This window comes from Vicugna pacos, chromosome 21 (assembly GCF_048564905.1).
Source record: "Vicugna pacos chromosome 21, VicPac4, whole genome shotgun sequence".
NCBI lineage: Eukaryota > Metazoa > Chordata > Mammalia > Artiodactyla > Camelidae > Vicugna > Vicugna pacos.
In genome coordinates, this window is record NC_133007.1 from 2,650,142 (window position 1) to 2,662,881 (window position 12,740).

General features: G+C 61.7%; 1 protein-coding gene across 1 annotated transcript; it reads right to left on the reverse strand.

The window, feature by feature from the left end:
* Positions 1 to 248: 248 nt before the first annotated feature.
* LOC140687916 (uncharacterized) lies at positions 249 to 12,394 on the reverse strand. Its single transcript, XM_072945839.1, has 2 exons — positions 12,142 to 12,394; positions 249 to 1,159 (listed from the first exon to the last, which is right to left on the reverse strand). The coding sequence occupies exons 1-2, from the start codon at positions 12,209 to 12,211 to the stop codon at positions 249 to 251; spliced, it is 981 nt and encodes a 326-aa protein (XP_072801940.1). The 5' UTR covers positions 12,212 to 12,394.
* Positions 12,395 to 12,740: the final 346 nt, after the last annotated feature.

Consider the following 12,740-nt stretch of genomic DNA (forward strand, 5'->3'; position numbering starts at 1 on the left):
ACACAGGGAGGCATTCCCAAAGTCTGCTGTTGGGACCAGAACAAAGACTGGCCTCAGACCACCTGTCTGGAAGAATTCAGTCACACAACAAGTGCCTGTGGGCACTTGCTCGGTGGGAGCTGTCTGCAAAGCTCTGGGAAGATTTCTGTCCTTGAAAAGGCACGTGGAAAGGGAGGCATGTGGGTACCTTTTCCCAGGTTGTGCCTGAGCACAACCACTAGACTTAAAGCTCTCTCCACGTCCAACAGTTACAGGTCCAGAGCAGGCAGGGGCAGGGGAAGACGCCAGAGAACAAACACAGGACCACCAGGGTCCAGCAGGAGACCGCGAACTCCCTCCAGCTGCTCCTGCTGAACATGAAGATCCTGCTGCTCCAGCTGCATATGAAGAGCCTGCCATTCCTGCTGATCTAGCCGCTCCTGAAGAGCCCGCCGCTCCTGAAGAGCCTGCCGCTCCTGCTGATCTAGCCGCTCCTGAAGAGCCTGCCTCTCCTGAAGAGCCTGCCTCTCCTGCTGATCTAGCCGCTCCTGAAGAGCCCGCCGCTCCTGAAGAGCCCACGGCTCCTGAACAGCCTGCCATTCCTGAAGAGCCTGCCTCTCCTGAAGAGCCTGCCTCTCCTGCTGATCTAGCCGCTCCTGAAGAGCCCGCCGCTCCTGAAGAGCCTGCCGCTCCTGCTGATCTAGCCGCTCCTGAAGAACCTGCCGTTCCTGCTGATCTAGCCGATCCTGAAGAGCCTGCAGCTCCTGAAGCGCCTGCCATTCCTGAAGAGCCCACAGCTCCTGAAGAGCCCGCCACTCCTGCTCATCTAGCCGCTCCTGAAGAGCCTGCAGCTCCTGAAGAGCCTGCCGCTCCTGCTGATCTTGCCACTCCTGAAGAGCCTGCAGCTCCTGAAGCGCCTGCCATTCCTGAAGAGCCCACAGCTCCTGAAGAGCCCGCCACTCCTGCTCATCTAGCCGCTCCTGAAGAGCCTGCAGCTCCTGAAGAGCCTGCCGCTCCTGCTGATCTTGCCACTCCTGAAGAGCCTGCAGCTCCTGCTGATCTTGCCACTCCTGAAGAGCCTGCAGCTCCTGCTGATCTTGCCACTCCTGAAGAGCCTGCTGCTCCTGCTGATCTTGCTGCTCCTGAGAAGCCTGCAGTTCCTGCACCTGCACCTGGGCCGCTGGGCAGTGGAGAACCATTTTAGGCATCATCACCCCCTAGGGCTGTGCCCCCTCTGCACCCTCCTACACCTTCTCCAAAATCCCACCATAAATCCCCTCCCCTACCCGAAGTTGACTTCCCTACCCCTGAATTTGCTTTTGTTTTGTTTTTCTTTAGTTTCGTTTATTTGTTTTACATCATTTATGGCATCCTATATTTTTCAATTTTCCACCTCCTTTAATAAAATACAGATTTTTTTCCCTTCTAAATTGTGCATTTCAGGAACATTAAGTGCATTCCCATGCTGTCCGACCATCACTATCATGTAGTTTTATGCTCTTTACGCTATTTATGCCTGTGAAGTACATCCCACCACGGCCTCAAACCCCTCCTCTGGACACTCCTGGGCATGCACACTCCTGGGCCTGCACACTCCTGGATCTGTACACTCCTGGGCCTTCCCTGGCATGGGCCTTCTCTGGCCCTGGCTTGCACACTACTGGGCCTGCACACTCCTGGATTGCACACTCATGGGCCTGCACACTCCAGGACATGCACAATCTTGAGCCTGAACACACCTGGACCTGTATACTCCTGATTTTGCACACTCCTGGGCCTGAACACTGCTGGGCCTGCACAGCCCTAGGCCTGTACAATTCTGGGCCTGCACACTCTTGTCTCTGCACACTCTGGAGTCTGCACACGCCTGGGCCTGCACACTCCTGGTCCTGCACACTCCTGGACCTACACAATGTTGGGCCTGCCCACACCTGGGCCTGTATACAAATGGACCTGCACACTCCTGTGTCTTATCCCTCCTGTGTCTGCACACCCCTGGGCTTGAACACGGCTGGGCCGGCCCTCTCCTAGGCCTGCACACTCCTGGGCCTGTACACGCCTGCACCTGTTCCCTCCGTTACCTACACACTGCTGTGCCAACACTCTCCCAGGCCTGTACACTCCTGGGCCTGTCCCGGCCTGAGCCTGCACCCCTCTGGGCCTGCACACTCCTCTGTCTGCACACTACTGGGCCTTCCCTCTCTTGGGCCTGCCCCTCCTGGGCCTGCACACACATGGGCCTACTCTCTCCTGAGCCTAAACCCTCCTGTGTATGCACACTAATGGGCCTGCTCCCTCCTGTGGCTGCACACTCCAGGGCCTGGACATTCCTGGGCCTGCTCCCTCCAGTGCCTTCACACTCTTGGGCCTGCACACTCCTGGGCCTGCTCGATCCTGTGCCTACACACTCCTGGGCTTGTACACACATGGGCCTGCAGACTCCTGTGCCAGCACACTCCTGGGCCTGCACACCCTTGGGCCTGCACACTCATGGGCCTGCACACACATGGGCCTACTCTCTCCTGGGCCTTAACCCACTTGTGTATGCACACTACTAGGCCTGCACACTCCTGGGCCTGCACACTATTGGGCCTGCCCTGTCCTGGGCCTGGCACACACATGGGCCTACTCTCTCCTGGGCCTAAACCCTCCTGTGTATGCACAGTAATCGGCCTGCACACTCCTGAGCCTGCACACTCCTTGGCCTGCTCTCTCCTGCGCCTGCACACTCCTGGTCCTGCACACTCCTCGGCCTGTACACTCCTCGGTCTTCACACTCCTAGGCCTGCACACTCCTGGACCTGCCCTCTCCTTGGCAGGACCTCAACATTTCTTCCGTCTCCTTTGCCTGCACGCTCCTGGTCCTGCACAATCCTGGGACTGCTCCATCCAGTGCTTGCACACTCCTGGACCTGCCTTCTCCTTGGCCGGCCCTCAACAGAACTGCCCTCTCCTTTGTCTGCGCACTCCTGGGCCTGGACACACCTGGGCCTGCCCCCAACTGTCCTGCCCTCTGCTGTGTCTGCACACCCCTAAGCCTGCACACTCATGTGCTTGCTCCATCCTGTGCCTGCACACTCCTGTGTTTGAACACTCCTGTGCATGCATACTCCTGGCCTTCCCTCCCCTGGGAATGCAGACACCTGGGCCTGCACACTCCTGGACCTGCTCTCACCTGGGCCTGCACCCACTTCGGCCGGCCCGCTCCTCGTCCTGCACATTCCTGGGCCTGCTCTCTCCTGTGCCTCCACACTCCTGGGCCTGCACACTCCTGGGCGTGCACACTCCTGTGTCTGCAGACTCCGGGACTCCACACTCCTGGGCCTATACACTCCTGGTCCTGCCCACTCATGGGGCTGCACACAACTGTGTCTGCCCTCTCCTGGGTCTGCACACTACTGGGCCTGTACATTCCTGGCCTGCTCCCTCCTGTGCCTCCACACAATTGGGCCTGCACACTCCTGGGCCTGCAGTGTCAAGAGCCTGCACACTCATGGGCCTGCCTTCTCCTGAGCCCACACAATCCCTCGTCTGCACACTCCTGGGCCTGCACACGGCTGGGCTGGCCCTCTCCTAGGCCTGCCCCCAATTCGGCCGACCCTCTCCTGAACCTGTACATTCTTGGGCCTTCACACTACTGGGCCTGCTCCCACTTGTGCCTGCACACACCTGGGACTGCACACTCCTCGGCCTGCTCCCTCCTGTGCCTGCACAGTCCTGAGCATGCGCACTCCTGGGCCTGCACAATCCTGGATCTGTACACTCCTGGGCCTTCCCTGGCATGGGCCTTCTCTGGCCTGGGCTTCCACACTACAGGGCCTGCACACTCCTGGATTGCACACACCTGGGCCTGCACACTCCTCGGTCTGCTCCCTCCTGTGCTTGCACACTCCTGGGCCTGCACACTCCTTTACCTGCTCCCTCCTGTGACTGCATACTCATGGGCAAGCACAGTCTTCGGCCTACACAACACTGGCCCTGCCGTACCCAGGCCAGCGCCCCCTTGTCCGACACTCTCACAAGCCTGCACACTCCTGGGGCTGCACAATACAGGGCCTGTACGCATCTATCCCTACACACTCCTAGGCCTGCAAAATCCTGGGTCTCCTCCCTCCTGTACCTACACACTCCTGGGCCTGCACAATCCAGGGCCTGCAGACTCCTGGGACTGCACACACCAGGGCCTGCACTCTCCTGGACCTGTGCACACCTGGGCCTGCACGAACATTGGCCTGAACACTCCTGGGCCTGACTTCTCATGGGCCCACACAATCCCTCGTCTGCACACTCCTGGGCCTGCACACTCCTGCACCTTCCCTCTCCTTGTCCTGCCCCCAATTCGGCCGGCCCTCTCCTACCCCTGTACACTCTTGGGCCTGCACACTACTGGGCCTGCTCCCACGTGTGCCTGCACACACCTGGGCCTGCACATTTCTCGGTCTGCTCCCGCCTGTGCTTCCACACTCCTGGGCATGCACAATCCTGGGCCTGCACACTCCTGGCCCTGTACACTACTGAGCCTGTACACTCCTGCACCTGTTCCCTCCTTTACCTGCACACTGCTGTGCCGACACTCTCCCGGGCCTGTACTCTCCTGGGCCTTCCCTGGCCTGGGCCTGCACCCTCCTTGGCCTGAACACTCCTCTGTCTGCACACTCCTGGGCCTGCACAATCCTGGGCCTGCAAACCCTAGGGCCTGCACACACATCAGCCTGTACACTCCAGGGCCTGCACAATCCAGGGCCTGCCTTGGCCAGGGCCTGCACCCTCCTTGTATTGCACACTCCTCTGTCTGCACATTCTTGGGCCTGCATACTTCTTGCCCTGCACATTGCTGGGCCTGCCTTATCCTGGGCCCTCACAATCCCTTGTGTGCACACCCCTGGGCCTGCACACTCCTGGGCCTGCACACTCCACGGCCTGCCCTCTCCTTGGACTGCACAATCCTGGAACTTCATACACCTGGGCCTGCACTCTCCTGGACCTGCGCACACATGGACCTTCCCTGTCCTGGGCCCACACAATCCCTTGTGTGCACACTCCTGGGCCTGCACTCTCCTAGGCCTGTACATTCCTGGGCATGCACACCCCTGTCTCTGCACACTCCGGTGTCTACAAACTCCAGGGCCTGCACACACATGGGCCGGTACACCCCTGGGACTGCACACACCAGGGCCTGCAGACTCCTGGGACTGCACACACCAGGGCCTGCACTCTCCTGGACCTGTGCACACCTGGGCCTGCACGAACATTGGCCTGTACACTCCTGGGCTTCCACACTCCTCTACCTGCTCCCCCCATGACTACATACTCCTCGGCCTGCAAACTCCTAGTTCTGAACACTCCTGGGCCTGAACACTACTGGCCCTGCACACTCTTGGGCCAGCACTCTTCTGGCCCAGCACACTCCTGCCCCTTCCAATTCCTGGGCCTGCCCCCAATTCGGCCGGCCCTATCCTGGACCTGCACACTCTGGGCCTGCACACTACTGGGACTGCTCCCACTTGTGCCTGCACACACCTGGGTCTGCTCACTCCTCGGTCTGCTCCCTCCTGTGCCTGCACACTCCTGGGCATGTACACGCCTGGGCCTGCCCTCTGCTTGGTGGGTACGATCCTGGGACTCCCCATTCCTGCGCCTGAACACCCTTGGGCCTGCCCTTTCTTGGGCCTGCACACTCTGGGGCCTGACGTCCCCTGGTTCTGCACACTACAGGGACTGAACACTCCTGGGCCTGCACACTGCTGGGTCTGCACAGCCCTGGGCCGCACACTCCTGTCTCTGCACACTCCGGTGTCTGCACACTCCTGGGCCTGTACACTCCTGGACCTGCCCTGGACTGGGCTTGCACCCTCCTGGGCCTGCACACTCCACGGCCTGCACACTCCTGGGTCTGCACACTACTGGGGCTGCTCCCACTTGTGCCTGCACACTCCTGGGCCTGCACACTCCTTGCCCTGCACACTCCTGGGGGTGCACACTGCTTGGTCTGCACACTCCTGGGCCTGCACATTCCAGGATTGACCTCTCCAGGGTCTGCACATTCCTGGGCCTGCACCTTCCTTGTCCTGCGCACTCCTCTGTCTGCACACTCCTGGGCCTGCAAACTCCAGGGCATGCACACACATGGGCCTGTACACTCCTGGGCCTGCCCTGGCCTGGGCCTGCGTATTCCTTTTCCTGCACACTCCACTGTCTGCACACTCCTGGGCCTGCCCACTCCTGGACCTACACAATGTTGGGCCTGCATACACCTGGGCCTGTATACCCCTGGACCTGCACACACCTGTGACTGATCCCTCCTGTGTCTGCACACTCCAGGGCCTGCACACTCCTGGGCCTTCCCTCTCCTGGGCCGGCCCCCAATTCGGCCGGCCCTCTCCTGGACCTGCACACTCCTTTGCCTGCACACTCCTGGGCCCGCACAATCCCTCGTCTGCACACTCCTGAGCCTGCACGCTTCTGGGCCTTCCCTCTCCTGGGCCTGCCCCCAATTCGGCCGGCCCTCTCCTGGACCTGTACATTCTTGGGCCTTCACACTACTGGGCCTGCTCCCACTTGTGCCTGCACACACCTGGGCCTGCACACCCCACGGCCTGCCCTCTCCTGGGCCTGCACACTCCTGGACCTGTGCACACCTGGGCCTGCCCTGTCCTGGGCCCGCACAATCCCTCGTGTGCACACTCCTGGGCCTGCACACTCCTAGGCCTGTACACTCCGGGATATGCACACCCCTGTCTCTGCACACTCCGGTGTCTGCACACTCCTTGGCTTTCACACTAATTAGCCTGCTCCCTCCTGTGCCTGCACACTACTGGGCCTGCTCCCACCTATGCCGACACACTTCTTCGCCTGTCCCTCCTGTGCCGTCACAATCCTGGGACTGCACACTCCTGTCTCTGCACACTCCAGTGTCTGCACACTCCTGGTCCTGCACACTCCTGGGCCTGTACACTCCTCTGTCTGCACACTCCTGGGCCTGCACACTGCTGGGCCTGCCCCCAATTCGGCCGGCCCTCTCCTGGACCTGCACACTCCTGGGCCTGCACACTCCTGGGCCTGCTCCCACGTGTGCCTGCACACACCTGGGCCTGCACATTTCTCGGTCTGCTCCCGCCTGTGCTTCCACACTCCTGGGCATGCACACTCCTGGGCCTGCACACTCCTGGCCCTGTACACTACTGAGCCTGTACACTCCTGCACCTGTTCCCTCCTTTACCTGCACACTGCTGTGCCGACACTCTCCTGGGCCTGTACTCTCCTGGGCCTTCCCTGGCCTGGGCCTGCACCCTCCTTGGCCTGCACACTCCTCTGTCTGCACACTCCTGGGCCTGCACAATCCTGGGCATGCACTCTCCTGGGCTTGCCCTCTGCATGGCATGCACTGTCCTGGGCCTCCACATTCCTGTGCCTGAACACCCTTGGGCCTGCCCTCTCCTAGGCCTGCACACTCTGGGGCCTGCCCTCACCTGGTTCTGCACACTACTGCGATTGCACACTCCTGAGACTGCACACTGCTGGGCCTGCACAGCACTTGGCCTGTATACTCCTGGGCATGCACACTCCTGTGTCTGCACTCTCTGGAGTCTGCACACGCCTGGGCCTGCACACTTCTGGGCCTGTACACTCCTGGGCCTACACACACACGGGCCTGTACACTCCTGGCCGGCCCACTCGTGGGCCTCCTCCCTCCTGTGTGTGCACACTCCTGGGCCTGTACACACCTGCACCTGTTCCCTCCTTTACCTACACACTGCTGTGCCGAAACTTTCCCAGGCCTGCACACCCCTGGGCCTGTTCCGTCTTGTGTCTGCACACCTCTGGGCCTGCACACTCCAGGGCCTGAACACACCTGGGCCTGCACGAACCTGGGCCTCTTCACTCCTGGGCCTGCCCTCTCCTGGGCCGGCACGAACCTGGGCCTGTACACCCCTGGGCCTGCCCTGGCCTGGGCCTGCACCCTCCTCTGTCTGCACACACCTGGGCCTGCTCAGCCCTGGGCCTGTACACTCCTGTGCCTGCACGCTCCTGTCTCTGTACACTCCAGTGTCTGTACACTCCTGGGCTTGCCGTGGCCTGGGCCTGAACCCTCCTCTGTCTGCACACTTCTGGGCCTGCACAGCCCTGAGCCTGTACATACATGGGACTGCCCTGGTCTGGGCCTACAATCTACTGGGCCTGCACACTCCTCTGTCTGCACACTCCTGGGCCTGCAAACTCCTGGGCCTCTACATTCCAGGGCCTGCTGACTCCTGTGTCTGCACACTCTTGGGACTGCCTTTGCCTGGGCCCGCACAATCCCTCGTCTGCACACTCCTGGGCCTGCACGCTCCTGGGCATGCCCTCTCCTGGGCCTACACTCTCTTTGGCCTGCACACGCCGGGGCCTGCACACCCCTGGACCTGTACAGTCCTCGGCCTGCCCTGGCTTGGGCCTGCACACTAATGGGCCTGAACACTCCTGGGAATGCACTCTCCTGGGCCCGCACACTCCTCTGTCTGCACACTCCTGGGCCAGCCACATTTGGCGCTGCCCTCTCCTACGAAGGCCTTCACCTGTTCTGCACACTCCTGGGCCTGACACTACTGGCCCTGCACACACTTGGGCCTGCACACACCTGAGCCTGCACACTCCTGGACTTGCGCAAACCTGGGCCTGCACGAACCTGGGCCGGTACACTCCTGGGCCTGCCCCATTTGGCTCTGCCCTCTCCTATGAGGGCCCTAACCTGTCCTGCACACTCCTAGGCCTGCACACTTGTGTACCTCCTCCCTCCTGTGCCTGCACACTCCTGGGCATGCACACTCATGGGCCTGCCCTCTGCATGGCGTGCATGGTACTGGGACTCCCCATTCCTGCACCTGAACACTCATGGGCCTGCCCTCTCCTGGGCCTGCACACTCTGGAGCCTGCCCTCACCTGGTTCCGCACACTACTGGGACTGCACACTACTGGGCCTGCACACTGCTGGGCCTGCACAGCACTTCGCCTGTAAACACTTGGGCCTGAACATACCTGTCTCAGCACACTCTGGTGTCTGCACACTCCAGGGCCTGCACGAACCTAGGCTTGGACACTACTGGGCCTGCACACTGCTCGAACTGCACACACACGGGCCGGCACACAACAGGACCTGCACAATCTTGGGCATTAACACACCTGGGCCTGTATACTCCTGATTCTATACACTCCAGGGCCTGACAGCCCTGGGCATGCATACTCCTGGGCCTGCACACTCCAGGGTCTGTACCCTCTTAGGCCTGCCCTGGCCTGGGCCTGCACCCTCCTTGGCCTGCACACTCCTCTGTCTGCACACTCCTGGGCCTGCACAAGGTTGGGCCTGCACACACCTGGGCCTGTATACTCCTGGATCTGCACACTCCTGTGACTGATCCCTCCTGTGTCTGCACACTCCTGGGCCTGCACACTGCTGGGCCTGCCCTCTCCTGGGCCCGCACAATCCCTCGAGTGCACACTCAGGGCCTGCACACTCATGGGCCTTCCCTCTCCTGGGCCTGCCTCCAATTCGCCCGGCCCTCTCCTGGACCTGCACACTCCTGGGCCTGCACACTCCTGGACCTGCGCACACCTCGGCCTGCATGAACCTGGGCTTGTACACTCCTGGGCCTGTTACCACCTATGCCTGTGCACAGCTAGGCTTGTTCCCATCTGTGCCGGCACACTCCTGGGGCTACACACGGATTGAAATGCGCAGCCCTAGGCCTGTACAATACTGGGCCTGCACTCTCCTGTCTCTGCACACTCCGGTCTGCACACTCCTTGGCCTGCACACTCCTGAGCGTACTCCCTCCTGTGCCGGCACACTCCTGGGCCTGCTCCCACCTATGCCGACACACTTCTGGGCCTGTCCCTCTTGTGCCGTCACAATCCTGGGACTGCACACTCCTGTCTCTGCACACTCCAGTGTCTGCACACTCCTGGCCCTGCACACTCCTGGCCCTGTACACCTCTGCACCTGTTCCCTCCTTTACCTGCACACTGCTGTGCCGACACTCTCCCGGGCCTGAACTCTCCTGGGCCTTCCCTGGCCTGGACCTGCACCCTCCTTGGCCTGAACACTCCTCTGTCTGCACACTCCTGGGCCTGCACAATCCTGGGCCTGCAAACCCTAGGGCCTGCACACACATCGGCCTGTACACTCCAGGGCCTGCAAAATCCAGGGCCTGACTTGGCCTGAGCCTGCACCCTCCTTGTATTGCACACTCCTCTGTCTGCACATTCTTGGGCCTGCATACTTCTTGCCCTGCACATTGCTGGGCCTGCGTTATCCTGGGCCCGTACAATCCCTCGTGTGCACTCTCCTGGGCCTGCACACTCCTGGGCCTGCACTCTCCTGGATTGCACACTCATGGGCCTGCACACTCCAGGACATGCACAATCTTGAGCCTGAACACACCTGGGCCTGTATACTCCTGATTTTGCACACTCCTGGGCCAGAACACTGCTAGGCCTGCACAGCCCTAACCTGTACATTCCTGGGCCTGCACACCCCTGTCTCTGCACACTCCGGAGTCTGCACACGCCTGGGGCTGCACACTCCTGGGCCTGTACACTCCTGGGCCTACACACTCCTGGGGGTGCTCACTGCTTGGCCTGCACACTCCTGGGCCTGCACATTCGAGGGCCTGCACTCTCCTGGGACTGCACACACCTGGGCCTGCATGCTCCTGGACCTGCGCACACCTGGGCCTGCACGAACCTGGGCTTCTACACTCCTGGGCCTGCACACTCCTGTACATGCTCACTCCTGGGACTGTATAATCCTGGGCAAGCACAGTCTTGACCTACACACCCCTGGCCCTGTCCTTTCCCGGGCCAGCCCCCACTTCGGCCGACCCTCTCATGGACCAGCACACTCCTGGCGCTGCACACTCCAGGGCCTGCTCGCATCTGTCCCTACACACTCCTTCGTCTGCAAACTCCTGGGCCTGCTCCCTCCTGTACCTACACACTCCTGGGCCTGCACATTCCAGGGCATGCCCTCTCCTGGGCCTGCACACTCCAAGGACTGCACACACCTGGGCCTGCTCACTCCTGTGACTGCATACTCCTCGGCCTACAAACTCCTTGTCCTGCACACTCCTTGGCCTGCCCCATTTGGCCCTGCCCTCTCCTGTGATGGCCCTCACCTTTCCTGCACTCTCCGGGGCCTGAACACTACTGGCCCTGCACACTCCTGGGCCTGCACACTTCTGTCCCTGCACACTCCTAGGCCTGCCCTCTCCTGGGCCCGCACAAAGCCTCGTCTGCACAGTCCTGGGCCTGCACACTCCTTGGCCTGCACACCAGCCCTCTGTGGGGCCCTTCCTTTGCTGAGTCTGTGCATGAGCTCCCTGTGATGCCAGCCCGCAGAGGTGACAGGTGCAGTAGGTGTTTGTGGTTCTAGAGACATGATGGCTTTCCTAGGAAGCCGGGTCCAGAATGATCCCCACTGCGCCGATGGGGGATTGGGGAGACCCTGAGAAGCAGGTGGCTTGTCCAGGGTGACAGCACTGCTGGCGGGGGAGCCGGGTCTGAAGCCAGCTGTGTCATCAGAGCTGTGACCCTGGCTGCATCCAGGCCTCCCCAGGGCTATAGGAGGGGCCGTGTTGGTGTCACTGGGTGGACATGGCATGGGGTGGGAAGTGAGCCATCAGCAGCCCAGAGAGGCCCTTGGGGAGCTTTGTGTAAGGAGGAAGCTTGGGGAAGGGGACCCCAGGAAGTGACCTCACTTCCCTGGCAACAGAGCCCAACAGAACTTGGGACCCAGGTCACCAGGCACCCGCTGTGTAGAGAAGGACACTTCTCAACCTACTTGGCTGGTGAACTCAGCTCAGCTCAGACATGTTTTGTTGCATCCCAAGATCCCGAGGTCGCGGCCCCCGGAAAGCCCGCAGCAACGGCCTTTGCCAACAGTGCCGACAGTGGGTCGGGTCTCACCCCAGGCGCCTCTGGCCTTTTGGCCAGAGGGACCGAAAGGTAACACAGGGAGGCCCAGGGCAGGCCCGCCCAGGCCGGGCCACCACTCAGACCCCACCCGGGTGGCCCCACAGCCCCTTCCTGACTGGTGGCGGTGGGGCAGTCATGTTGGGGGGGTCCTGCCTCAAGCAAGAGCAGGCTGAGGAAGGGTCAGAGGCCTGGGGGGCCGATCACGTCACCAACCTGGGTCCAAGCGGGCTGGCTGGGATGTGGAGAACCGGGGCAGGGCCCTGCTGCCCGAGGTGGCGCCCATGCCCTAGGGTGTGTCTCTTGCCTCCCGGGTGACTGAGATGACCAAGGTCCCAGTCTGATCAGGCAGCAGACGGTCGAGTGGGGCAGAAGCAGGAGTGGTCCTGGCCAGGCAGGGCTCTGAGACCTCCGGGCCGGGCCGGCTGCCGGTCACTGTCATTGCAGAGCCAGACACCGCAGGATCCGGGGAACCAGGACACTCATGCCAGCTCCCCAAGTGAGGGGCTGGTGTGCCACACTGTGGAAGGCCAGCACAGGCTCCGGAAGAGTCTGGGTATGAAGGGCTCCCCACCACCACGGCCTCCTGCCCAGACATCGCCCAGGTCTCTCCCCAGGATCTTGCCCAGGGCTGAGGGGCAGCTCAGCACCCCCGGCTCTGACCTGGAGCACCGGGCCCACCACCCGGGGATTCAGGTAGAGGGCCAGGAGCCCCCCGAAGCAGAGCCCAAAGGTGAGAAGGGCAGGGCCGGTGCGGGTGTGTAGGTGAGGGAGGGCGGAGGGCTGGGCCACACAGGGAGGCATTCCCAAAGTCT